This window comes from Cannabis sativa, chromosome 1 (genome assembly GCF_029168945.1).
Source record: "Cannabis sativa cultivar Pink pepper isolate KNU-18-1 chromosome 1, ASM2916894v1, whole genome shotgun sequence".
NCBI classification, from domain to species: domain Eukaryota; kingdom Viridiplantae; phylum Streptophyta; class Magnoliopsida; order Rosales; family Cannabaceae; genus Cannabis; species Cannabis sativa.
This window is the reverse complement of record NC_083601.1, coordinates 35,699,704-35,726,969: the sequence shown is the minus strand read 5'-3', so window position 1 is coordinate 35,726,969 and position 27,266 is coordinate 35,699,704. Positions and strand designations below refer to the sequence as shown.

The following is a 27,266-nucleotide window of genomic DNA, read 5'->3' as shown; positions in this document are numbered from 1 at the left end:
GTGTAGATACCATAAGTTAATTTATAATTTGTTGAGGGGCCAAATTATAAATACCCAAAACTCATTCTAATATGAGTCCATAAATAGGTAGTGGTCCCCAAGAAACACTAGGGTTTTCTGTATTCTCTCCTTCCCCATCAGAGAAAATACTCTTGAAAATAGTGTATTCTTGGAAGATCAAAACCTTCTCTGCAATCTCCAACAATGGCTTCAGGTTAGTGCTTCCGCTGATCTTTTATCATCATCTTCTTCTTTAATTTAGCAAAGGCTTTATAGATTTATGATTTAGGGTTTTCTATATTAAAGCACTTTAGGAATTTGTTTAGATCTGTGATTTATATATTTCTTTAAGTGTTTTATAACCCTAACATCATAAACTATCATTTTATTTTGTCATTATAGCTCATAAGGCCAAATTAAGGTTTAGAGTAAATTAACGTTTTAATAAATCATGGTTTTAAATAATTAAGGTTATATAGATGAAAAAATCGATTCATGACTGGCCTTTTAGTTTGTTCTTATATGTGTACACATATATATATTGTCATTTGTTGTAATTAGATTGGGTTAAGTGGAGCTCTTGAGACTCTATGTGGGCAAGGATTTGAAGCAAAGTCATTCAAACTGCTTGGGATTCATCTGCAAACGGCTTGTATCACAACCACCCTCTTCTCAATCAGTATCTCATTCCTCTGGTTTTTTACAGAACAATTACTGATTTTTCTCCGCCAAGATCGTCAAATTGCAGAGGCCGCAGGCCTTTATACCAAGTTTCTGATTTCAAGCATATTTGCCTATGGTTATATTCAAAACATGTTAAGGTTTCTTCAGACACAATCAGTTGTTAGGCCTGCGGTTTTGTTGTCAGCAATCCCACTGGTCTTGCACATTGGTATTACATATTGTTTAGTACATTTAACACCTCTTGGTTTCGTAGGAGCTCCACTAGCAACCTCAATCACACTCTGGTTATCCTTTTTTATGTTGGTTGCATATGTCATGTTCTCCAAGGAATTTAATCTCACTTGGCAAGGATTTTCACTTGAATCCTTCAGTTACATTCTCACAAACTTGAAACTTGCCCTTCCCTCTGCAACTATGGTGTGGTAAGTGTCCACTTTGTTACTACAATTAAACTTAAGATTTTTCTAGACACAAGCCCTTCATGCATGTCATCTTATTTAAGAGAGTTATTTGTTAGAGCATTACTCTTTAACACTCAACACGACAACATGACACCCTATAATTGTTAGTGATTCCACACATTTTCTATTACATCAAAATGTGTTAAGACCCAACATTGAAATGCATTAATAGTGCTTGCACCTTTAGATACATGCCCCTTCTCATTTTCTTTTTGTGAGTTTGAACTTCTGATCGAACCAAGTGATCAAATGCTGCATAAAAGTCTCAGATCCTTTTCCTTTTTTCCTTTTATTCTAACATCTAAATACGTATGTGATAATTTGTTGTGTTCAGCTTGGAATATTGGGCGTTTGAGATTCTGGTGTTCTTAGCAGGATTGATGCCAAATTCGGAAGTAACTACTTCATTAATTGCAATATGGTACTTAGCTAGCTTCACTTCATATTTTTTCTTGTTACATCATAATCCTTTCTAATTTTTTTCTTTCTTTGCGTTTGATTAGTAGTTTCTTGGTTATTTATTTTTCAGTGTGAACACCGAAGCCATAGCATACAATTTTACGTATGGCCTCAGTGCTGCAGCCAGGTTAGGGAGAAATCAAATTTTGTACTCTTTCAAATTCCACATTTTTACCTTATCTTGGTTATTTAATAAGCGTATTGTCACAACATACAGCACAAGGGTGTCGAATGAGTTAGGAGCAGATCGTCCTGACAAAGCTAAAAGTGCAATGATTGTTTCCCTGAAGCTATGTGGAGTTTTTGCCTTGATACTAATTTTAGCTCTAGGATTCGGACACAACATCTGGGCTGGCACGTACAGTGACAGTTCTGATATAATAAAATCTTTTGCTTCCATGACTCCTCTGCTTGCAATATCCATAATTGTTGATTCTTTTCAGGGTGTTCTGTCAGGTATTAAAATTAGGAACTACTTTCAATTGTTTTTCAACTTTTGTTTCGTTTGATCTTTTTATTTGTGTTATGTGATTAAGATATGTTTTTTCTTTTTTTTCCTTTTTCACTAAATGAAGGTGTGGCTAGAGGATGCGGTTGGCAGCACATAGTTGTTTATGTGAACTTGGCAACATTTTATATCGTTGGCATGACTGTTGCAGCCATCCTTGCGTTTAAATTTGAATTATACGTCAAGGTAAACATATATATTATAAATAATTATTTCTTACTTGTTTATTTCTGATGTTACTGGTAATATAATTAATGTATTAAATGCATATATATATATAGACTATAGTGATGAGTTAGTCCAGTAATCTCTGTTTCTGCTTGGGTACAGGGCTTGTGGATTGGTATGATATGTGGTCTGTCGTGCCAAGCAATCACACTCATGGTGATAACGATGCGTACACAATGGACCAAATTGGAGCTGTCTGAAGAGAATTCCGAGATGGAAGAGTCGTCAATTTTAGCTTGAATATTGATTGTCATGAATTAAGCATGCAATGAAATCATATATTATATATTTATGTAAATGAAATGCATGCATTTGTGGCAAGGATGCATGGCTTGTTTTTAGAGACGTTATAGAAATGATGGAGTAGGTTTTGTAGTTTCAACCATGAGCTTAATTCACTGTTTATAAACCCTACTTAAAAAAGAAAAGAAAAACTAAATCAGTAAACAAACATATATACCTATTTTATCAAAACGTTTAGAAATACATCAAGACACCTTTATAATACATATTTGTAATCTATTTTCCATACAATTACGTATATGTAGTATAATTTAAATTTGGAGCAGCATTGAAAACTTGGAGTACTACTTAGTACCTTAATTGATTCTATCAGTATTTACATAGTTACCTTAGTATTAATTGGCTTTATTAGTACAGAAATTTTATCTTAAAATTAATTAATTTAAAATAATATTGTTTGATATTCACTTTTAAAATAGTGAATTTTTTTTCTCTTTCCAATTTTGAAATACCTTATCACTAGTGTCATTTGCTTGCTTGCTTATTGTTTTATTCGAATTTCAAGTTTCTTTGAACAATACAGATTTCATGTAGATAATTTTACTATTTGGATAGATATAGATCGAAATCTTACTAATTTTTAATATCATGTCAAGAATTATAAAGTTGAATCTCAAAATTAAATGCTTGTGGGATATTGTTATCCAATATTATTAAACTGAGAGACTTGAACCTATAATAATGAAGATGGAAGGTATAATAAATTAAGCTCTGAAGTCAAAACAAAAGTACTATTCCTATATGAAAACGCCTAATTATGCACATAGATAATAGATGATTTAGTATGAATGTGAAATATTTTCCTCATTTTTTCTTATCCCTTCAAAAGAATGAAAAATGAAATTACATACATATAAATAGAAAAGTTTAGAAAGAAAAATAAAATTGAGAAAAAAATATAATATATTTTTCAAAATAAGCAAGAAAATAGAAAGAAATTTAAGTTTCAGGCCCAAATTTGTAATTTTTATGTCCAAATATGTCATTTTAGTAATTTTCAGACTTTAGTTTTAGGGAAATTTTATTTACACCCCAAAAATTTCTAAAGACATCTCATTTTAATAATTTTAATTTAATATAAAATTTATATCTATAATTGTACTAATTTTCTTAACTTTTTTCTTTCAATTCATATTCTTAAAAAATATACCTATCAAACAAAATTAAATTATATTTTAAATATTATGACCAAAAAATTAAAATAAAAAAATTTATGAAATTTTCTTAGAAAAAAATTAAAAAAATATATACATAAGTTAGAAAAAAATTATGAAAATAAAATCAAAATAAGTATTGAAATTAACATAAAATAATGTGAGGAAAAAATTAAAAAAAAATATCAAGAGTAATTTTTAAAAATTATTTAAGTTTATATTTTTTTTAATAATGGGATGTATTTATAATTTTATGGGGTGCAAATAAAAGTCCCCTAGTTTTATTAAAAAAGGAAATCGATTCATTTTTTTTTTCTCTACTTTAAAAATTAAAGAAATTTTATTTACATCCCGAAAATTTCTAAACACACCTCATATTAATAATTTTTATTTTATATAAAATTTATATTTTTAATTATACTGAGTTTTTTTAATTTTTTTCTTCCAATTCATAATTTTAAAAAATATATCTATCAAACAAAAATAAATTATATTTTAAATATTATGATAAAAAAATCAAAATAAAAAATTATATAATTTTTCTAAAAAATAAAAAATAAAAAAAATATATACATGAGTTATAAAAAAAATATAAAAATGAAATTAAAATAAGTATAGAGATTAACATAAAATAATGTGTGAAAAAATTAAAAAAAATAGTGAAAGTAATTTTTAAAAATTATTTAAGTTTATATTTTTTTAATAATGATGTGTATTTATAGGTGTAAATAAAACTCCCCAAATTTTATGAAAGAAAATATATTAATAGGACCAATAATATCCCTCTCTTCATTTTTCCTGTGGCCTCTTTTATCCACCACTTCTCTTTCTTATTTTTTTTTTCTACTTAATTTTCTTGTCCGCCAAAACATAAGAGGTTAACTTTTGTTCACTATTTGTGACTACGTATGTTTTGGGAAATTCTATGGTTCAGTGATGCACCATTTTTTATTTTCCACATCCAAAGTTTTAGTTTTAATTATAGGCATATATGATAATCTCATATTTATTTATCATATTTTATAAATTTTTTAAAAATTCAAATAATTTAACAGCGCTCTGAAAATAAGATTCCAACGATCTGTTTTATACTTGTATCTTCTATTTATATGCTTGTAAAATAGATAATTTAAACTATACTATTTAAATTGTAAATTATTTTAAATTTCTCAAAATTTTAAAAAGTGTCTTAAATAATTATAATATACATTATTATATATAAAAAAACAATTAAACTATATGAATATAAAAAAACATGAATGAGTACAGCAGTACACAAGAAGTGCACGGCATAAGCACCCATATGTTTTTGAACTTTTCATTTGTGTAATATTTGATGATTTTTTTTTTTTTTTGCTAAGAAAGATAACTTCATTCAAAGGCAAAAACCAACAAAAAACACCAAAGTTTTTAGATGGCAACAAGAGGTGCCAACTCCTCAGCATTAAAAAAAACCGAAATGATAAGAGTTAAAAGACCATTTAGCAAGCCTATGAGCCATTTCATTCCTAGAACGGGGTATCCAAGTTACTGATGCCAACGGGATACGATCCAGCCCATCCAAAACCAGCGCAAACACACCCGCAGCCTTCCAATCTGGAGTCTTGCGCGACTTTATACCATGCACGAAAGATTGACAGTCCAAAGCAAAGTTGACATGAAGAATACACCGTTGCACAGCATGAAGTAAAGCCCACGCCTCGGCTTCCAGAGGCGAATTAGCTTCTAGATCAACAGAGAAAGCTTCGACAAGCACGGAATCTGAGTTAGTAATGATAATACCCGCAGCCGATCTAAGGTCTTTGCAGGCAACATCGACAAAGACCACAAAGTCCCCCTGTAGAGATCCCTGCATAACAGTGTGAGTAGAATGACCCAAGGTCGCCTCCTGATGGTTGGTGGACACCGAATTAAGATCGACAACCAAGCTCTTAATCCGGTTGAAGGTGGTTAGGAAGGATGGCTGAATATGATCATGAAACGCCTGGTTCCTTACTGACCAAAGAATAAAGCAGAGGGATACCCCATATTTCCTGAACTCCTCCACATCAAAATTGACTTGGTGCATCAGAGGGTAAGGCTCAAGCAGCCACTTGGTAAATTGCAAAGGACAACTGAAATTCAACTCCTCACTACGAACTCCCCAAGGGCTTGCCATCCAAAGGGATTTAGCGAGTGGACAATGGCAAAACAGATGGACCACCGAGTCTTCATGTTCATCACAAATTGCGCACACCACATCGTTGCCAAAAATACATTGAAGTCTTTCTCCAAACGGCAGGATATCTCTTCCAAGTTTCCAAATGAAGAGTTTCATTCGTTCCGATATCCTGAGTTTCCAAATTCTACCCCAAATAGGGTCTTTATCAACAATTCTACCCTTGATGATTGATTTATAAGCCACCCGAGGAGAGAATTCCCCATTAGTGGCATCCTTCCATATCAGCCGATCATCTTGGTTGTTGGGGAGCAAGGATATCAAATGGAGAGAACTTGCAATACTTGGGACCATCCAAGTGGCAGCTTGTTGGTAATCCCACTCCCTCTCTTCATTCAAAAGAGAGGAGACATGAGTGGAAATCGGAGTGATCATAGGATTGAAGGCAGCTCTAAATTGGTCCCAATCCAACCACGGGATCCACGGGGCATGCCACATATTAGTAGCTCTCCCATTGGCGATAAGGAAACACGATTCTTTGCGTATGAGATCACGAGATGCAAGGATACTACGAGCTCCAAAGGATAGGGATTTAGGGGAATCATGATTCCAAAACGAATTAATCCCAATCTCCCAATACTTAGCACAAAAGACTCTTGTATTAATAGGGTGCACTGATGCACCTCTTAAAATAAGTACACCGATACACTTTTAGTTTTTTTTTTTTTTTTGATATTAAAATAGTTTTATTTTTAATTTTTTATATGACAGTGTTGTGACACACATTTTAATTTTAAGTTTTTATGCCCAACTCTCTATATAAGCGGGTCAGGCTTGCGTTTGGACTCACCTAGCTTAGGACAAAAAAAAAATTCCCTGTTTAAAATTATAAAAAAAAATTCACTAATTTTAATAAATATTATATATTTTTTTTTTAAATAAAAGTTAAAAAATATTTTTTTATGACTCATTATATTTTAGAGCCCGCCCTAGAAGCACCCATATTTGATTGATCATTGTGGTTGTGAGAATAAATTGTTGTACATGGCTCTCTGACAGGCTGATTATGGCTTTTTATTTAATTTGTTTTGTTTATTTGCCTCAACTCAACTACTACGTATATTCATTAAAAGTGACATAAAATGTGGTAAAATAATTTATATTATTCAGTCTTACACATAACTACTCACATCACAATTCTCAGTATTGGATTTTTTTTATGGAAACAATAGATTCATTTAAATTTGTAGATAGTTTAAGTGACATTTTCAATTTATTAAGAGGTTTAGAAATATTTAAAAATAATAATCTAACTATGAGGTTAACTAGTAGTTGTCCTAAAAAAATAAGAGTCATCTTTCATCTTTTTTAATTTGAAAAAATTAGAAAAGCTTAAGTTTTATTTTCTTGAAATATCATTATTCAAAATTTCCACAAAAATTATTTCCAACAATAAATTAATGTATGCCTTCGTTATTCATGTTCTTATTCTTATTGAATCATCAAGAATTTTCTTCAAATCTATAATTATACATTTATATAAATATTATATGTAATATATTTATTTATAAAATTAATTTTAATATTATATATTTTATAGGTGATAAAAAAAAATGTATAACACACGCTTCAGCCTAGAGGAGAGAGAATCCCACTTGTTTAGTAAGATTTCTATAACACACGATTCAGCCTAGAGGGGAGAGATGAACCCCACTTGTTTAGTAAGATTTAAGGAACCTTAAGGTGCCTAATAATTAATTTCTATTCCAAAAAATCAAAGTGTGCATGTGAGGGGTGTTTTCTCTTCTCTCATCTTTGGCCAGTAAGATATAATGTTTATATATCGGTGATTCGCCCGGTGCAAGATTATTATTATTATTATTATTATTATTATTATTATTATTATTATTATTATTATTATTATTATTATTATTATTATTATTATTATTATTATTATTATTATTATTATTATTTTGCATTTTATAAAATATTTGTTCAGTTAATATAGATTTGTATCCTATGTCAAAAAAAAATATAGATTTTTATCAATTTATAAGATTTTTATAAATGTGTTATAAAATATAATCTCTCACATTTATTTTGAAAGGTATAAAATTAATATAATCTTTGTTATATTATAAGAATTTAAAGATCCTTAATTAATATAAATAGTTATACCACTTTCTTATTTGATTCAATTGAAGACTAACTTTTACACTCCTTTTAGTTAATAATAAATAGAGTAAATATTATTTTTATTTTTGTGTCTTATAAAAATTACTAATTAGATTTATTGTTTTATTAAATAATAAATTTGATTTTATATTTTTCAAAATAATACAAAATAGTATTATGAGCTAATTTTTTGTTAAAATAAAAATTTAATAATAATCCATTTTAGAGGTGTTATGATAAAACTAATAGTTTCTGTATTTGTTCGTGTTAAAATTCTCTTTTAAGTTTTGTTTTTTTTTTTCAAAAAAAAAAGGTTATTAAAAATTAAGTTTACGATGTTTAATTCGTACTATTTAAAAAAAAAATACAATGTTTAATTTATCATTTCATAAAATAAAAAATTTATTTAATTAATAAATTTTGTAAAATATAAAATTCAAAATGGTATTAAATTATTAAGTGTTGTAAATATAAAAACTATCATGTGACATGTATTACTCAGTACAAAATTTGGGCATGCCTTGTACAAAAGTTAACCAAATTTATTCTTAATATATTATCAAAACTCTTACTATACTGATTCATTATTGTTTAGCTTTTAAATAATTTTTTAAGTTAGATTTAAAGAAAAAAAAAACTAAATTTTAAATATTTTCCAAATGTAAGCTTCTGAGTTCTGAGAGCATATTCACATGTTTTATAACATATATTTTAACTATTGCTCATTTAATAATAATTTGAGTAATTCTGTACCCTAATATAATAGGTTTATTAATTCAATTCCTAAATATTTCGGCATTTGTAATAATTTTTTAGTTCAAAATTTTTTTATAGGAGTTATTTAAGAGAAATTTTGTAAAATTTTAAATAATTTAAAATAATTATATAAAAATTAATGTTCAAAGTAGGAATGTCAATTATACCCACGAGTTCGGGTACTTGCGGTACCCGCCCTAATGGGGCGGGGACGGAGGTTGACTTTCGAGGGTGGGGGGGGAGTATGGGTTTAAATATTCATACTCGAGTTGGAAACGGGGCGGGAACGGGAGAATACATACCCGCTCCGAACCCGCCCCGATATAATATATGTATAAATTTAAGTTTTAAAATCATTACTACTACAATTAAAATAACGCTTTAAGTTTTTTATTAATTATACTCTTTATTTTTTTTTACTATATACACTATTCTACTTAAGTTTATTGTTTTACTGAGTTTTTATGATTATTTTTTTTAATTCTCTTTGAGACATCATTTTTTTAAAAAATATATATATGTAATGGGTACTACACGATGGGAATCCTTCTCCCGTCAGGTAATCCCCGTCCTGCTCCCGCTTTAATTTAAACGGGTATTGGAGCAGGTAGGGTGAATTTAGGAAGCAGGTATGGGAGTGGGAGAGCAATCCCCGCACCTCCCCCTCTCGTTTACATCCTAGTTCAAACTATCTATTTCACACATGTATAAAATAAAAAAGTCACACATGCAAACATACTCTTTTAACGTTTTATTGGCATGTTAATTTTTTTTTTTTTAATTTCTCAAAATTTTTTCAAATATCTTAAATAACTACAACTTATATTATCATAAAAAATAGACTAATAATATTTTTTAGATACCAAAACAGATAAATGTGCATTGATGTACATATTTTAAGGGAGTGTATTGTAGAATTTTTTTAATAATTTTATTCCTAACAAAAAAAAAATGTAAAATATCTAATATAATTTTGGGTGCTTCTATAATTACAATATACTCCCTTAAAAGAAATGTATTGATACATTGTTTATCTTTTTTGACATTTAGAATAATTTTTTAATCTAATTTTTTCATATAAGTTAACAATATAGAAAATAGTGTTTAAACAGTTTTTTTTATAAATGTATAAAACAAAATAGTCACGCGTCCAATACACTGTTTGAATTCTATTTTCGGTGTGTTAACTTTTTTTTAAAAAAAAAAATCTTAAAATTTTACAAGATATCTTAAATATATAATTATAACGTACATGATCATAAGAAAAAAAGAATTAATTAAAAAATTATTTCAAATACTAAAATAAATAAAAGTGCATCAGTGCATTCTTTTAAATGGTATTGTAAAATTTTCCACTAATTTCTCTTTTTAATAATTTTCCAGAAGTAGAAAAACATTTAAAAAATATATAGTGAGCGTATAAAATAAATTTTAACTCAAAGAGACATAATCCCTACTTAAAGTATGTTCATTAGTTCATAGTTCATACACATAGATACACATTTTTTTAATTACATATGTATAAACTATAATTTAATTTGTTTTGTATTTTAATTTCAACATTTTAAATTATACAAAAATTCCATTAAAAAAAAGAGAGAGATGTACAAAATCACCTAAACTACGTTATAAAAGATTATTAAAAAGAAAGAAAATCCATCATATCCCTGTATTACTTACATAGATTTTATTTAATTTATTTAATTTTTTTACAAATCTATATAAATTGAGAAAATTGTATTGTACACCAACCAACCAACCAAAAAAATTCAACAATATATTAGGTGCATGATTCATTTATTTTTTAAGCATTTTTTATATGGTAAATTATTTTAATTTTTTTAAAAAATTTTAAAGTATCTCAAGAAACATGTTCCGTCTCAAAACTGTCAATTTTTTTTTACTTATGACTTAAATATTTTTACATTTAATCATTTGGTGGTACAATATTCTCTGTTTTCACTGTAGAAGCTCCTGTTATTAAAACCAATCACTCCATAATTTTTCAATATTGCGGTTGTGTGTTCGTTACGCGAGAGAGCAACCCGTATAAGATATAAGAACACACATCGCACGTGTAATATATACATCAAAACAAGTATAGAGACATATGGCGGGAAACTCTGATGCGAGGGAGCCATTGATAGAGGTGGAAGAAATTGAAGTTAGCAGACGAAAATGGTGGGACAGAGTGTTAGATGCACAGGAGGCCAAACAACAGGTTCTCTTTTCTCTTCCCATGATAATCACCAACGGTTTCTACTATTTGATTCCTCTTGTTTCAGTCATGTTCGCCGGCCACCTTGGTCAGCTCAACCTTGCCGGAGCTACTCTCGCTAATTCATGGGCCACCGTCACCGGCTATGCTTTCATGGTACATACCTCTCTCTTCAATCTATCTTTATTTTAATTAATATCTGTTTTTATGATTAATCTCTAAGAATAAGGTGGATTTTAAGTGGTGGAAATTAACCAAAAAGAAGAAAAAACTTCTTTCATCTTTGGGTTTTTGCAGTATTTAGATTTTGCACTCAATTTTTATTTTATTTTATTTTTATTTTCTTTGGGGACTCATAGACACTGAAAAGTCGTTAAAACCTCTGCCTCACGACACTATCCACCTCTTGTTGTGACAGAGTGATGTGTCGAAATACCACATAAATACGGCCACTTGGATAAATTAAAATAATATAATATCTTTTTTATTTTTTTTCTACCTAAAATTAGAAATTAATTTGTTTGATTTTTTTGAACGAAAAAGGTTTAAAATATTGTAATAATTTTGTATTCTTAGTAAATTGATATAATAAATTGTGATCACATATAAAGGGGTGTATGAATTGTAGTTTGTGGTATTATTGACTACTTCTATCCACGTAATTTCTACAATTCGACCGTGTATATTACATTGATGTCATCTATAGGCTACAAAAGCTATTTTAGATTTGTCCATTTTAAACTTTTTTTTTTGGTATGATTATAAGCTTGAAGTAATGAATATCCAATTCAAAATATCTTTTGTTTCAGAATCATGATTTAACGTTATAATAGCTCATGGTTTAAAATGGATACAAAAGCTAAGGAATTTATAAATTAGTAGATCTATATAGCTGCTTCATGGCTGGCCTTTTTGTTCTCAAGTTCTTTTCTTTTGTTGTAATTAGATTGGGTTAAGTGGAGCTCTTGAGACTCTATGTGGGCAAGGATTTGGAGCAAAGTCATTCAAACTGCTTGGGATTCATCTACAAACGGCTTGTATCACATCCACCCTCTTCTCAATCATTATCTCTTTCTTGTGGTTCTTTACTGAACCATTACTTATCTTTCTCCACCAAGAACATCAAATTGCTGAGACTGCAGGACTTTATACCAAATTTCTGATACCTAGCATATTTGCTTTTGGTTATATTCAAAATATTTTGAGGTTTCTTCAGACACAGTCAGTTGTTAGGCCTTTGGTATTGTTCTCATCAATCCCATTGGTCTTTCACATTGGTATCACATATTGTTTGGTGCATTTAACACCTCTTGGTTTTAAAGGAGCTCCAATAGCAACATCAGTCACACTCTGGTTAACCTTTTTAATGTTGGCTGCATATGTCATGTTCTCCAAGGAATTTAAACTCACATGGCAAGGATTTTCACTTGAATCCTTCAGTTACATTCTCACAAACTTGAAACTTGCCCTTCCCTCTGCAACTATGGTGTGGTAAGTGACCAAGTGCTCACTTTGTTTCTACTTGAAATTCAGTTTCTCCAAGGCAGAACCCATGTTTATTACTCTAAATATAGAATACTAATATAATAGTAAAAGAATTGAAGTGATCAAATCCTTCAGTTACATATTATGATTATATGTTACACAATCCGACATCTTGAGTGATTTCTTCAGCTTGGAATATTGGGCATTTGAGATTCTGGTGTTCTTAGCAGGACTGATGCCAAACTCGGAAGTAACCACTTCACTAATTGCAATGTGGTACTTTTTCTGCACTACATAAATTTTTCTTGTTACATTTTAATCCACCCTGATTCTTCCTTTCTTTGCGACCGATGAGTAGTTTCCTGGCTATTTTTGTGCAGTGTGAACACAGAATCCATAGCATACAATATTTTGTATGGCCTCAGTGCTGCAGCCAGGTTTGGGAGAGATCAAACTTTTGTTCTTTCAAATTCTATTCTTTTACCATATATTTGCATATTTGTGACCCAAAACAATGTATTGTGACTATATACAGCACAAGGGTGTCAAATGAGTTAGGAGCAGACCGTCCAGACAAAGCTAAAAATGCAATGATCGTTACCTTGAAGCTATGTGGACTGCTTGGCTTTGTACTAGTGTTGGCTCTAGGATTTGGACACAACATCTGGGCTGGCTTATTCAGTGACAGTTCTGATATAATAAAATCTTTTGCTTCCATGACTCCTCTGCTTGCAATATCCATAATTGTTGATTCTTTTCAGGGTGTCCTATCAGGTATATATTAGGATTAGGAACTACTTTCAATTTTTTTTCTACTTTAATTTTACTTGAAATTTTCGGGTTTTAATTAAGATTTCTTTTTTCCTTCCACTAAATGAAGGTGTGGCTAGAGGATGCGGCTGGCAGCATATGGTTGTTTATGTGAACTTGGCAACATTTTATTTCATTGGCATGACTGTTGCAGCTATCCTTGGATTTAAATTTGAATTCTATGCCAAGGTAAATATACATATTACATATTATTTATTTATATAATTAATTACTGCTTTTTTGGTTGTTTCTCTCTGATGGTAATTGTAATATAGTGACGAATAAGTCTAGTAATTTGTGTTTGCGTTTGGGTACAGGGCTTGTGGATTGGTTTGATATGTGGTCTGTCATGCCAAGCTGTCACCCTCATGGTAATAACAATGCGCGCGCAGTGGACCAAATTGCAACTGTCTGAAGATAAGTCCGAGAAGGAATACTCAATTTCTGCTTGAATAATTGCTCTCATTCATAAGGGACACAACATGCATTAAATAGATGTAAAGAAATGAAGTTTTGTATGAGATACCTCTTATTATTAGTTTGCGGGATCGTGAAGAGATTTATTAATGTATTCATATCATTGTCGGAATTAAGCTGGCCCTACACAATAGAACAACTGATTTTTGAATCTTTTTTTTAATCTGAAGTACTATTTATTGGCCTATTTTGTAAAATTTCACAAAGCTTCTGCGATATTCATCTTTTTCACAAAGGTTAACTGTGTGAAAATAACAAAAGAAGGATTTACATTGCCAGGAATGTGGTTTTTAATGAGACATGTTATCCAGGAACATGTCCTCCTCAGCCAAACATCACAGAACATGTACACTAAAATTCCCTTGTCTCACTTTCCTTCTGTAACTTTTCACACTAGTAACACTAATTCTGCTTATGGTTTTGCTGTTCCAAATACCACAACAATTGAGAATAATGCTACCACATTACTTCCTCATCCTGCGGTCCATGTGCCAACCATACAAGGTCGACCAATCTCAACCTGTGGCGTCATTAAATGCTTCTCCATAGCAACCTGCAACTTTATCTGGCTTACAACCTCCACTTGCACCTGCATCACCAACTCTTTCTATTCCAAACAACACTCAACCACAACCCCACTTAAATATTGCCACAAGTATATCCTCAACATCCACTAGTCTTCCCACACCACCAAAACTGAGTAATGCCTCCCCAAACACATCAAACACCATATCACCCACTCCAAACATACAAACAAGGACTCATGCCACAACAAGGTCAAAAAGTGGCAAAAGGAAACCAAAAGCCTACCTTGCTACCAAACATCATATGTTTGAATCACTATTACCATCTGAACCAAAGTCAATCAAAGAAGCTCTTAAAGATCCCAAGTTGCATGCTTCAATGGATACAAAAAACAAGGCTCTCAAGAAGGCAAAAACTTGGACTTTAGTTCCAAAAACTAATGACATGAAAGTAATCAGCAATAAATGGATCAATGGCTTTGTGAGCTACAACTACTAGTTCATTTAATTGAAACGGATTCTCTTTTGATGGCTCAAGGATTGCAATCTGCCCAAATGTCAGTTTTTGATTTTTATTGTATCTTAAATAATATTTCCCTTTTAGTATCTAATCAATGATGCTCAGATTTTAAGTCTGCTAATAATGCCGCTCACTTGTTGGCAAAATTTGTACTTTCTGTGATACTAATTGTCATGGTTTGAGGAAATGTCTCTATCACTGATGTCTATTGTATTATAATTTTCTTGTTTTAATATAATAACATTTTATCTCAAAAAAAAAATGCTGATATAAAATATATGTTAAATTTGACAAATACTATAAAAGTTGTGTCAAATTTCACACTAAAATATAGCATTAAGGAAATTTGTCATTAATATTGATCTAATTTACAAATTTAAATTTTTAATTATTTTTATATATGCTCTTAATCAAAATTAATTTCTTTTCTGATGTAAAAATAAAACTTAATTTTTTTCTTACATTTTAAAAATTAATTTGCACCGTACGTATCTATCCGAACACAGTTACGAAAGTTTGGTAAAATGTAATATTAGCTCATTTTTTTAGTCAAATTAGATTGAGATGGTCTTATACTATTTGCAGGCTCTGCCAGCATTTAATTGCCACTATTGTTATTGCTTTAATTAACTTGTTCTAAAATATTAATGGTGTATATAACTATACTTATATAATTAGCAAATATTTGCTTCTCATAAGTTGAATAATTTCTGTCAATGTATTAAGTTCACGCCATCCATTCTAAAACGGCTTCCGTCAAAATATATTATATAAATTTGGAGTCTTAGTTTAGCAGAATAATAGTCTAAACCAGTCCCTGATATCGATCCTTAATTCGATCGATCGAACTCAAAGGTTACGGTTTCCGGGGATTTTGATTAATTAGATGGGAATAAGGAATGTGATGGTGATGGTGATGGTGATGGGGTTGGTGTTTTTTGGTGGCATTGATGTTGGAGAAGGGGTGCGATATCGTCTTCCTGAGCCATGCTTTGGGAATTGCATGAAGTCTTGTGTGGGAGATCTAAATTCCAAGGAATCCTTAGTCGACCATTGCAAGACCCATGTCTGCACCAATCAGTGCTACCAAATTGAGTGCATCTTTTGTTAGCCGGCTTATATATATATTTAATCATAATGATTTATATGATGATGATGATGATACAATGATCATATTCCATACTATCAATGATTAGACAAATTATCATTACCTAAATGCTAGTTGTCTGCGTTCTCTTAATATATATCAACATCCTTTTGTTTAAGACTTGTATTGTTTCCTTATATATTCTATATAAAATTGTAGTTATGTGAAAGAATTTTTAGTTTAATTGTGTTTTCATAATTTTTTAGTTAACTATAACAGAATATCATAATTACTTAACATAATATTTTTTATTAATTTTATAATATTATTATATATATTTAAAAATAAAAATTATATAACTACAGGCGTCCATGTGTTTTCTTTTTATTTTTCTTATTTTGTGAGACAGAAAAATTATTATTTGCTTATTTAATTATTATATTATTAGTTAAAACTATTTGTATTCCTCTATTAAAAATAATGATAATAAAAAAATCTATTTGTATTCTATGAATATTCTATTTATGAATTCACCTTCATCAAAACCCCTAAATATTCTCACTCTGTGTATATATATCTTACTACTACCCAATGTTAGAGATATGAATTAGACGTGAAAAGAGCCTATTGCATATATATCTTAGAGTTTGAAGCTTTATTGGAAAATTATCATATGAGATTCTGAAGAAAGACAATAGTGGTATAATTATGATTAATTATAAAGTATCTATTTGTGATTATTATTTTGAATAATGGACACATAGGATTTGTTTGGATGAAAATCAAAAGTTAAACACAAGAAAATAATAAAAAAAAAAAACAAAACAAAGCCAAACTTTTGTCAAAAAAATCTCATGCATGGTCTACAGGCAACCATGTACGTGCATAGGGTCGTGACATCCAGAGTCCACAAGCAACAAAAACCATAGCTTGCATGGCTACATAGGATTTATTTGAATGAAAACCAAAAGTTAAACTCAAGAAAATAAGAAAACAAAACAAAACAAAGCCAAACTTTGTCAAATGAAAAATCTTTTGCGTTGTTCGCAGGCACTCATGCGTGCATAGGGTCGTGGCATTCACCAAGTCCACAGACAATGGAAAACTGTGGCTTGCATGGTCACATAGGATTTATATGGATGAAAACCAAAAGTTAAACTCAAGAAAACAAGAAAACAAAACAAAACAAAGCCAAACTTGGTGAAAAAAATCTTCTGCATATTCCGTAGGTGCCCATGTGTTCATAGAGTCATGGCATCCACCGAGTCCATAGGTAACGGAAAATCGTGGCTTGCATGGCCACATAGAATTTTTTGGATAAAAATTAAAAGTTAAACTCAAGAAAACAAGAAAAAAAAAACAAAACAAAGCCAAACTTGGTCAAAAAAAAATCTTTTGCATGGTCCGTAGGCGCTCATGTGTGCATAGGGTCATGGCATCCACCGAGTCCACAAACAACAGAAAACTGTGGTTTGCATGGCCACATACAATTTGTTTGGATAAAAATCGAAAGTTAAACTCAAGAAAACAAAACAAAACAAAGCCAAACTTGATTAGAAAAAATCCTTCGCATGGTCCGCAGGCGTCCATGTGTGTATAAGGTCGTGGCATCCACCGAGTTCACATGCAACAAAAATATGTGGCTTACATGGCCACATAGAATTTGTTTGGATGAAAACCAAAAGTTAAACTCAAGAAAATAAAAAAAATAAAAAAAAAAAAAATCAAAGCCCAACTTGGTCAAAAAAAAATCTTCTGCATGGTTCGCAGGCGCCCATGTATGCATAGGGTCGTGACATCCACCGAGTCCACATGCAACGGAAAACTGTGGTTTGCATGGCCACATAAGATTTTTTTTGGATGAAAACCAAAAGTTAAACTCAAGAAAGCAAGAAAACAAAACAAAACAAAGCCAAACTTGGTCAAAAAAAATCTTTTTCATGCTCCGCATGCGCCCATGTGTGCATAGGGTCGTGGCATCCACCGAGTCCACAGGCAACTAAAAATCGTGGCTTGCATGGCCACATAGGATTTGTTTGGATGAAAACAAAAAGTTAAACTCAAGAAAATAAAACAAAACAAAGTCAAACTTGGTCAAAAAAATCTTTTGCATGGTCCGCAGGCGCCCATGTATGCATAGGATCGTGTGGCGTCCGCCGAGTCCACAGCCAACAGAAAACTGTGGCTTGCTTTGTCACATAGGATTTGTTTGGATGAAAACTAAAAGTGGTCCGCAAGCACCCATGTGTGCATAGGGTCGTGGCATTCACTGAGTCCACAGGCAACGGAAAATCGTGACTGGCATGGCCACATAGAGTTTGTTCGGATGAAAACCAAAAGTTACACTCAAGAAAACAAAACAAAACAAAGCCAAACTTGGTCAAAAAAAAAACTTTTGCATGGTCTGCAGGCGCCCATGTGTGCATAGGTTCATTGCATCCACCGAGTCCACAGACAACAGAAAATCGTGGCTTGCATGACCACATAAGATTTGTTTGGATGAAAATCAAAAGTTAAACTCAAGAAAACAAGAAGACAAAACAAAATAAAGTCAAACTTTGTCAAAAAAAATTCTTTTGCATGGTTTGCAGACGCCCATGTGTGCATAAGGTCGTGGCATCAACTGAGTCCACAGGAAACAAGAAACCGTGGCTTGCATGGCCACATAGGACTTTTTTGGATAAAAACCAAAAGTTAAACTCAAGAAAATAAGAAAACAAAACAAAACAAAGCTAAACTTGGTCAAAAAAAAAAATATCCTACATAGTCCGCAAGCGCGGCTGGGCCTCGGTGGTTGTGGCTGAGATGTGCTTCTCAATGTTGAGAGAGAGAGAGAGAGAGAGAGAGAGAGAGAGAGAGAGAAAGAAAGAGGGTTTGGTACATGTAAGGCCAAATCTGAGACTATATGGGCCTTTTCGGACCCTTACTTTTAGAATTATATAAAAAAATATTAAAAAAGAGTATTATGAGACTCAAACCCACACTATTGTGTAATATGTTATACACTACAACGAACCAAGCTGTGAATATTTATTGTTTACAATATACTTAATTTTACTTAAATAAAAATCTAATGAGACCTTTTATTTTTATTTTGGGCCCCCAGAAAGTATGGGCCTTAGACCACGAGCCTAGCCTATGTATACTTAGAGCCGTCCTTGGGTAAGTGGATGTGGTCGTGCTTCTCGGCTAGGCATAGAGAGAGAGAAGGGGAGCGGCTGAGATATTGAAATGGGATAGTATGTATATATATTAAGATTTTATGCTAGGATTTCATATTTATAGAAGAGATTTTAAATTTTTTGGGTTTTTTTTTTTCTATAAACTGACGTAAATTCTTGTCGGTTGAAAACAGATGCAAAATTTTAAAGGTGACCTTGGGTCAATTTTTGGGATTAACAGACATGTTGAACAATGTAGATTGTATTATTCATAGTCGTGAAGTATACCTATTGTTCATGACTACATAAGCAAATTTGTTTTTTAAAGAAAAAATTAAAAAAAAAAAAAAAAAAAAAAAGAGAGAAAGAGAGAAAGAATGTAACTGAAGATGGACATTTTTAAATACAATATGTGTAACGTCATGTCCAACAGAGACGCCACGTGTGTGTGCTTTATAAATTTTACAAATTATTAATAAGTATAATTATATCAAAAAGTGTGGTTAATTTAAAATTTTTAATTTAAGTAAACACATTATTTTCATTAAAGATAATTACTAATCTTTTTGGGGACCCCCTGTTTCCAAAATATTTACAAACCGGTTTAACAGTGCTTTTTACATCATAGGTTTATATTTCAAAATAGAACACCCTGATCACTGAGCCGTAACACTACGGCTGATATGTACATTGCTGCTACGACCTTCAAAACTCATGGTTGTTCAGCTTTGGCCTTCCCTTACCATGCAGCACCCGTGAGTCACAAAGACTCAGCAAGAAAAAGTGAATAACATAATGATCAGTATAACATTTATCGATCAACTTAATCTAACATGCTTAAACATTTACACAACATTAAAATCATAATCCTGGTACTTCATAAAGTACCCTTACCACTCGTTAATCATGAGCTGAATATGTCATTACCGTTGCCCGATAAAGCAAACAATAAGTAAGAAACCTATCCGCGGTTTCAAAAGTAATTACTCATAACGGTAATGACCGTTTCCCAACCCTCAGTCATAACTGAGGCTAAACAAACCAATAATTAGAATCTCGATCATAATCGAGGCTTACAATACACATGTTAATCACTTAACCCTAAGTGATACATAACACTTTTCTTACCTCAATTCAAAAATCAGGTATGCGGGCCGACCTGAGTGGAACTATGCTTGACGATCTCGGGTCTTATGCCACAACAACAAAATCCAGTAAATAACTTATCCAAACGCTGAAATCTAACCCTAATCTCCATAACTAGACATCTAACTCCCTTTGGATTAGGACAATTCAAATATCGCTAAATTACCCTAATCTAGGTTCTAAAAAACACCCTGATAAGGAAACCGGTTTCGAGGCCAAAACCAAAATTTTCTCCCACTGGCAAAACCGATTGACCGGTTTTACAGCAAAACCGGTCAACCGGTTTCTCAGCTGGTAGAAACGGAAAACCTAGTTTTTGCCCCAAAAACCACACAAAACTCCTCCATACCTGTTCAAACTTCCCAAAGCAATATAATACCATAAAATCAATTCATCCCACATATCAATTAACAATACTCCAAAGAATTTCATGAAACACCAAGTTAAAACCAAAGCTTGAGTTCAAAACTCAATATTTCCAAATTCAACCCAATAACTAATAAATCATACTTAATTTAATCCAACTAGACTTTCAGATTCATTCAACAATTCAACAATTACTCCAGACCTGAATTCAAACAATTTCTAACTTAATATTACACCCAAAACTCATGGAAATTCAATAAATAGGTAGGAAAACTTACCCCTACACTTAGACAGTCCCAAAGCTTGATCAAATCTTCCAAAAACTTGAAGGAGAAGCTAAAGAAAATCCTTGCTTGTGGCTGGTTTCTAGGGTTCGAACAAGAGGGAAGGGAGAAGAAGATAGGTGATGTTTGACTTAGTCTTCTCTAGGCTTTTATCTTCTTAATTAATTTTCTTTTTCTTTTTTTTTTAAAACATAAATACCACCCATAATAATCAGCCCACCACTTATCAAAAGACAATAAAACAATTACCCTTGAAAAGACTAAAATACCCCTCACCCATAAATTAAATTAAACATACTCTAGGGGTAAATTGGTAATCTTAACTAATCCCGCCAAAACAACGACCTAATTTTCTAAACTAGCCCGGTATACACTCAAAATAATCCATCCAATAATGTCATGACATTTCTGACTACCTCGTCAAGTTTCCACTATCGTCGGGCCAGAAAAAATATTTTTATTTCAAAAATAGTATCTACGATACCCACATATCTTAATATAATCTCCGTAATTTATAAATTACACTTTATATAATTATTTAATAGATTCTCACTAACTGATCTAAGAAAGATCATAATCTTACTTCATTACTAAAATAATTACATATTTAATAAAATATGTCTAATTAAATATTATTCTATTTTCCGCGATATTACAATATGTATGTTAAAAAAAAAACTTCAAAGACCAAAACTCAACTAGGAACAATCATATATTTAGTCTAATACACTAATAGTAGGAGCATCTCCAATCATGCTTTTTAAACACATTTTTTAAACACACTATTTAACTAAAATAGGGAGTAGGTCTTTAAAAAAAATGAACTGAAACTATACGAAAAAAAATTACTTTCTATAATAGAGAATAGATAGGGAGCTCTCTAAATATAGGGAGTTCCTTATTAAAATAATCAAATATTAACTAAAGTAGAAAACATGATTGCAGTAAGAATAATAAAAATGACTTTTTATTTAAATTTTTAACTATTTTAATTAAAATTTGATTCAAAAATAGAGAGTGCCAGTGGAAATCCTCCTAGAAATAAATTTGCAAATTTAATTATGAATACAACAAATCTTAGCTAATAAAATATGTGTCTATTATTATTTATTTATTTTTTTTTTTTTTTGATAATGAAAAAAAAAATTATATCTAATTATAACAAAACAATACAATCATCAATCGTAGAAAGTAAAACAATAATTACACGCGGGTACAGTAATTAATCAGAAAGCCAAGTCCAATTTTTTTCTTTTTCTTCTTCTTCTTCTTCTAAATATAAGAATTACTCTATAATTATAACCATTGGGTTTTGGAAAGTAAGTCTGAACCACAAACGTTAATTATAGGTCCATTGAATGATATCGTCCCATATAAAACCGTACGTAAATTGTGTCCATCTCTTGAATATAATATACATATAAAGAATTGAAAACTAGCCTAATAACCAGCCCCTTTCGTCAAACTTGTTGGTCTCCATCTTCAAGTAGTGTCCAAAAGGGATTGGTTAGAGAGGCTATTATATTATATATTACATATATTGAATCAAATAAATAAATGGCATCGAGAAAAATGATGGTGGTGATGATGATGATAATGGTGATGATCGCAGTGGGTTGGATGGAGGTGGGAGAAGCAGTCCGGTACAGGACAGTGGAACCCTGCTTCACCAACTGTATAAACAATTGCATGGCTGTTGGGAGCTCCTCTCCTTTCCATTGTAGCAATCAATGCCTGCCTTTGTGCTCCAGAATGGAATGCTTCTTTTGTCTACTAAAGAAACAAGAGTAATTATTATAACCCTCCTTCTTTTTTGTTCTTTTTTAATTATATATAATAATTACTAGGCCTTTGCAAACGGATAATTGGACAAAAGAAATTAACAACATTCTTTTTTGTCTGATTTGTATGTTTATTTTTCTTCTCTATACATAAATATATCTATCTGTGAAAGTGAAACAGAATTTATCTGTTTTTGTTTCTCGGTTTAATTTAATGGAAGAATATCAAATTCTAACATAATTTTCTTCAAATTGTTTCAATATACATTCAAATTAGTAAACGCATGTGCGTTTATCATAGATCATTCATACAAAAATAATCTACATACTGTTCATGCTTTAAAACATGAATTTCTTATTTTATATATCAATTTTTCTCTCTTTTACTTTCTATTTTCTAGATAAAATATTTTAATTGAATAAAATATAAAAATTTAAATAACGCAAAATAAAAAAAATAAAACAACTCATGTAAGCTGTAATATAAAAAATTATGGATTTATTATAAAAAATTAAGGTAAAATAGTTTAAGCTGCAGAGATTGTACTATAAATCAAGTTCACAAGGTTTTTGATTGTATCTCTGAGTGACCAATATTATGTGGAATCAAAATTAATCAGTCATGCCGATCAATCTTAACAAAATTAAAACTTTCAAGAATTTAATACAAACGTAGAATAGTTTAAACAGAATTATAATGATATCACCTATATCTCCATGCAATACAGGAATTAGAATAGATGCAAACTAGAATAGCAGTACTGTTAGTCAAATGAACATAAAAGATCTAATTCTTAACATATGATTTGAAGAGTAACAACAGCAAATTCTATAAGACATCATATGTTACAATCGGATGTTATCCTTGCAAGGGGATCTAAAATGTTCATGCACCAAGCTCAGAAACAGCATTGCCTGGCTTCTGAATTCAGTGTTATAATAAAAAAAACTCAACAGCATAAGTAACCGTTGTATAATTTCCATTCAATCCATACTCCAGAATGGTAACTAAATCTTGCATATTATAATCCATAATCATGTCTTTTAGGGAATATAACTCTAAAAAGGAGCAGAGTAAAACTTCAACAAAAATTCAATTCACAATCTGGGAAAAGAAACACAACTAACAACTTAGTAGCCCTTATTTCCTCGAATTCGCGCTCTCATGTCAACCTGACCACGTTTGCAATTGAAGTATGTCTCCCTCAAACCAACACATTCACTAGGTATTGAAGGACTCTTTTCTCCAGCACATTCTCTAAACGACCGGTTTTCGACCTTAACACAGTCAGATTCACCAAGGCACTTCACCAACTCCATTGCTAGGCCCTTGCAAGATTTTGCCATTTTCTTTATTTCTGCTCCCTTCTTGTTCTCAAATTTCAACTCTAACCAAACAAAAAACCAAATATATGCAGACACAGCAAAAACAATCAAACCATGGCTTATGAATAGTCACGCTCTGAACTAAATTATTGAAACAAATTGTGAAACAACTCAAGGAAGGCCTCATGCATGCCTATTCATTATGTATAAAGATTCATTAATAGAAAAGAAGGAAAAAAACAACCTCAAATGAAAGCAAAGAGTAATACAGTAGTAAAATCTGATAACTACATCTAAAAAAAAAAAGGACTACATTTTACCTACTTTATTAGCCTAATCATCTACGAATCACTAAAACACAACAGTTATCAACCTTCCATTATCAACGCAAACTCAAACTTAGTTACTGTGTTACTGTGGAACCATCTCAAACAAAAAGCCTATCGCATCAAATTAAAATAACACGAAACTTTGACCTAGAATAATGCAACAAAAATAAAACTTTTACCTATTGTCATGACAAAAAAAATAGTATACTGAAAATTATACACAATTTCTAAAATCATCAATCCAACATAGAACATATAGAAAAATTGCAAAAATATGTATAATTTCAAAGCAAAGCCTCATATAAGAGCAAAATAAATTATGGAAATATAATTTCATAATTATGTAATGAAACATAATCTAAAAATCCTCATCTTTTACGCATTAAATTCTCATCTTTCAAGGAATCGAAATAAGATAGAAACATACCCTTTATCCGGGTTGACTACCGGAGGCTAGTCCCGACTCCTGCTGGAGGGTCACCGGAGATTTTGAAGGAAGGAACTCAGAGACCACCGTAGGTTGAAGGAAGGAGCTCACAGACCACCGCTGGAGCCGGAGACGATTAGGGGTTCGAACTTAGTTTGATTTTTTTTTTTTTTTTGCCTTTCTGAGAGAGAGAGAGAGAGAATCGATTTAGGGATTAGCAGGTTAGTCGATTCCGCTTATTTTTATTATTATGTCTTTTTGATTTACAATCGGATATAGACCCGATTGTTTCGGGCCACCGCCACCCCGTCGGATCGGGGCTCCAACAAATGATCAAAACAATTCAGCCTTCGATAGAGAATGTGAAATGTTGTGATTTGTTAACTGAAAAAGCAAATTAATTGAAAGTGTAGAAAGAAAGAACCAAAAAAAAAACCGTAGAAAACGATAAATCAGTACCTGGTTGTGAAAAGAGAGCCCTTTAGGCAATGAAAATTGGTTTCAGCGAATACTGGAAAACAGAGGATGAAAAGCTTGAGATGACTACTGCCGAGGAAAAAGAGGGCAAGGAAAAAAAGAAAGTGAGAAAGATACAGAGAAGTAGAATACAGTTTAACAAAAGTTCGGAATTCGGATGACAGGCGCCGCCGACGATGATGATGATCAATTATGGGCCAAGGCCCACGATAAGTACACTCCAACAGGCCCTGAGTGAATCTATTTTAAGAAATTACATTACACATCTCTTTGATGGTTTTAATTTTTACTTTATTTTTGCATTTTTCTAAAAATAAACATTTTTACTGATTCTAATTTATACTGTACAAAAAAAGTGTTTACATTTATACTCTTTTTTCTCTTTATGCCATTCAAACGATTCACACAAGCTTTTCTTCAGCTCTTCTTCAAGCTCGCTGCCATCAAGTACATCTAAACTTCAGCCACCGACCGCCGCCACACCAAAAACATCTCCAACCGCCCGCCGTCACGCATAGCCCGTCTCCAACCACCTGCTGCTTATCTTCATCTCTTTAAGTTCTATTTGTAAGTTCTTTTTCCTCTTCTTAATTTTTGGTAACAAATATTTAGTTTTGGCTGAAACGGTAACAAATATTTGGTGTTGGCTGCTATTTTAACATTTTTGTATAGATTAAGAATGATTTCAATCTCTGCTCAGTATATTTAATTTTTGTTGGGAATTTGAAATTGTAGTTTATTATATATAAGTATGTTTAAGAAATACATCTACCGTGTGTTTGATAAAATACCTTAGAGAGTTGAGTCTTCACTAGCCTCAAGAAAATCCCTTCATCCCTAAACCTCCAAAAGTGAAAACCCTATTGACTGAGTCTATTGACACGAGGAATGTTAAACACCATAAATTAAAAAATGATTAAGATGATGATGAAGATTTCTTTTTTCTATATGAATTATTTTTATGGTATTGTTTTTATGCTGTTTTTGTTTCAGAATTTGTTTAAGGTTTTTTTTTCTTTTTCTTAAACTCAAGAGTCATGTTTGGACAGAATGATTAATTCTTGTTTTCAGATATTATGTTAAGGGGTATAATTATTGATGTTGTTGTTGTTCACCAGTATTTCTTTAGTTTATTATTTTTGTGTTTGCTAATTATTTAGTTTCAGTTATTTTAACAAAACCTTTTCAACAATTTTAGATCGTTACTTTTATATTTTGTCGTTTCAATACCTTTCATGATCTAATTTCTAGTGATTTATCATTCTATATTTTTCTAATGTTAATTTATGGAATTTTCGAATTTATCTGTCAACTTTTTAAAATGTTGTAATGCAGTTGGTATAATTGTAGTTTTTTGAGTTGTGTACGGATTTCATTGCTAAATTTGATGTTCCTATAAATGTAGTTCTGATAATGTTCTTATTTTGCTATTTAAATATTGTACATTCGTGTATTTAACACTTTAATATTTGATAATTTTTGGTGGTTGTGGTTTTGTTTTTTCTGTTGCAGGTAAATGTAAAAACTTGATTTATTGAATGATTGTTGTCCAGATTTATTCCTTTGGTATATTGAAGAAAATTAACATATGATTAAAGTGAACTAAAAGATGCTTCAAAGTCTCACGTTGAAGCCACTTCGCTCATTTTAACGATTGAATAGTGTATTTAGTTTTGGTTGTATGTGCTAAAAAGCAATATTTAAGTGAATTTTTACTTTTTCATAAACTTTTATTTAGTTACTACATCTACTTATAAATTTTGTGTGAGATATTGAAAATTATGGTTTGTTTTTCAATTTGTTTATATTTTTAGCAAATTGAAAATGAATTAATATTATATTTTCAATTTCCAAGTATTGATTTATTGTAATAATTATGTTATTTATACTTTTGTAAGGAATATTCGAATTTTAGCAATTGATATTTAATTTAAAAATAACATAAAATCAACAATTTTAAAT

General features: G+C 31.0%; 4 protein-coding genes and 2 long non-coding RNA genes across 7 annotated transcripts; 3 read left to right on the top strand and 3 right to left on the bottom strand.

The window, feature by feature from the left end:
- The first annotated feature begins 556 nt into the window (after window positions 1-556).
- Window positions 557-2,928, top strand: LOC115704386 (protein DETOXIFICATION 19-like). 2 transcript variants are annotated; one of them, XM_061113548.1, is made up of 6 exons: window positions 557-1,106; window positions 1,480-1,566; window positions 1,675-1,731; window positions 1,822-2,060; window positions 2,180-2,298; window positions 2,443-2,928. In XM_061113548.1, exons 1-6 carry the CDS (start codon window positions 814-816, stop codon window positions 2,578-2,580), a joined length of 933 nt encoding a protein of 310 aa, XP_060969531.1. In that variant the 5' UTR covers window positions 557-813; the 3' UTR covers window positions 2,581-2,928. The 2 variants fall into 2 exon arrangements, with proteins under 2 accessions (XP_060969531.1, XP_060969529.1); XM_061113546.1 differs by having other exon boundaries at window positions 1,675-2,060.
- Window positions 2,929-5,241: 2,313 nt separating this feature from the next.
- Window positions 5,242-6,453, bottom strand: LOC133034282 (uncharacterized). Its single transcript, XM_061109336.1, has one exon. The coding sequence runs from the start codon at window positions 6,451-6,453 to the stop codon at window positions 5,242-5,244; it is 1,212 nt and encodes a 403-aa protein (XP_060965319.1).
- Window positions 6,454-10,672: 4,219 nt separating this feature from the next.
- On the top strand, window positions 10,673-14,063 carry LOC115703842 (protein DETOXIFICATION 19). The gene is made up of 7 exons (XM_030631073.2): window positions 10,673-11,260; window positions 12,051-12,595; window positions 12,779-12,865; window positions 12,970-13,026; window positions 13,125-13,363; window positions 13,470-13,588; window positions 13,717-14,063. Exons 1-7 carry the CDS (start codon window positions 10,997-10,999, stop codon window positions 13,849-13,851), a joined length of 1,446 nt encoding a protein of 481 aa, XP_030486933.2. The 5' UTR covers window positions 10,673-10,996; the 3' UTR covers window positions 13,852-14,063.
- A 5,619-nt stretch (window positions 14,064-19,682) lies between these two features.
- Window positions 19,683-21,799, bottom strand: LOC115706285 (uncharacterized). The gene is made up of 2 exons (XR_009687314.1): window positions 20,063-21,799; window positions 19,683-19,937 (listed from the first exon to the last, which is right to left on the bottom strand). It is a non-coding gene; the product is annotated as an uncharacterized LOC115706285 (long non-coding RNA).
- Window positions 21,800-22,243: 444 nt separating this feature from the next.
- On the top strand, window positions 22,244-27,251 carry LOC115706286 (uncharacterized). Its single transcript, XR_004009582.2, has 3 exons — window positions 22,244-22,751; window positions 25,726-25,871; window positions 26,817-27,251. It is a non-coding gene; the product is annotated as an uncharacterized LOC115706286 (long non-coding RNA).
- On the bottom strand, window positions 23,519-24,968 carry LOC115706283 (uncharacterized). Its single transcript, XM_030633878.2, has 2 exons — window positions 24,828-24,968; window positions 23,519-24,133 (listed from the first exon to the last, which is right to left on the bottom strand). The coding sequence occupies exon 2, from the start codon at window positions 24,090-24,092 to the stop codon at window positions 23,877-23,879; it is 216 nt and encodes a 71-aa protein (XP_030489738.1). The 5' UTR covers window positions 24,093-24,133; window positions 24,828-24,968; the 3' UTR covers window positions 23,519-23,876.
- Window positions 27,252-27,266: the final 15 nt, after the last annotated feature.

What these genes read in the sequence shown, in the direction of transcription:
- LOC115704386 (XM_061113546.1), top strand. Translation starts at nt 814, where the DNA reads ATGTTAAGGTTTCTTCAGACACAATCAGTTGTTAGGCCTGCGGTTTTG. An exon ending in CCCTCTGCAACTATGGTGTG is followed by an intron (nt 1,107 to 1,479) that starts GTAAGTGTCCAC and finishes TGTTGTGTTCAG; the next exon opens with CTTGGAATATTGGGCGTTTG. An exon ending in ACTTCATTAATTGCAATATG is followed by an intron (nt 1,567 to 1,674) that starts GTACTTAGCTAG and finishes TTTATTTTTCAG; the next exon opens with TGTGAACACCGAAGCCATAG.
- LOC133034282 (XM_061109336.1), bottom strand. Translation starts at nt 6,453, where the DNA reads ATGTGGCATGCCCCGTGGATCCCGTGGTTGGATTGGGACCAATTTAGA.
- LOC115703842 (XM_030631073.2), top strand. Translation starts at nt 10,997, where the DNA reads ATGGCGGGAAACTCTGATGCGAGGGAGCCATTGATAGAGGTGGAAGAA. An exon ending in TCACCGGCTATGCTTTCATG is followed by an intron (nt 11,261 to 12,050) that starts GTACATACCTCT and finishes TGTTGTAATTAG; the next exon opens with ATTGGGTTAAGTGGAGCTCT. An exon ending in CCCTCTGCAACTATGGTGTG is followed by an intron (nt 12,596 to 12,778) that starts GTAAGTGACCAA and finishes TGATTTCTTCAG; the next exon opens with CTTGGAATATTGGGCATTTG.
- LOC115706283 (XM_030633878.2), bottom strand. Translation starts at nt 24,092, where the DNA reads ATGGCAAAATCTTGCAAGGGCCTAGCAATGGAGTTGGTGAAGTGCCTT.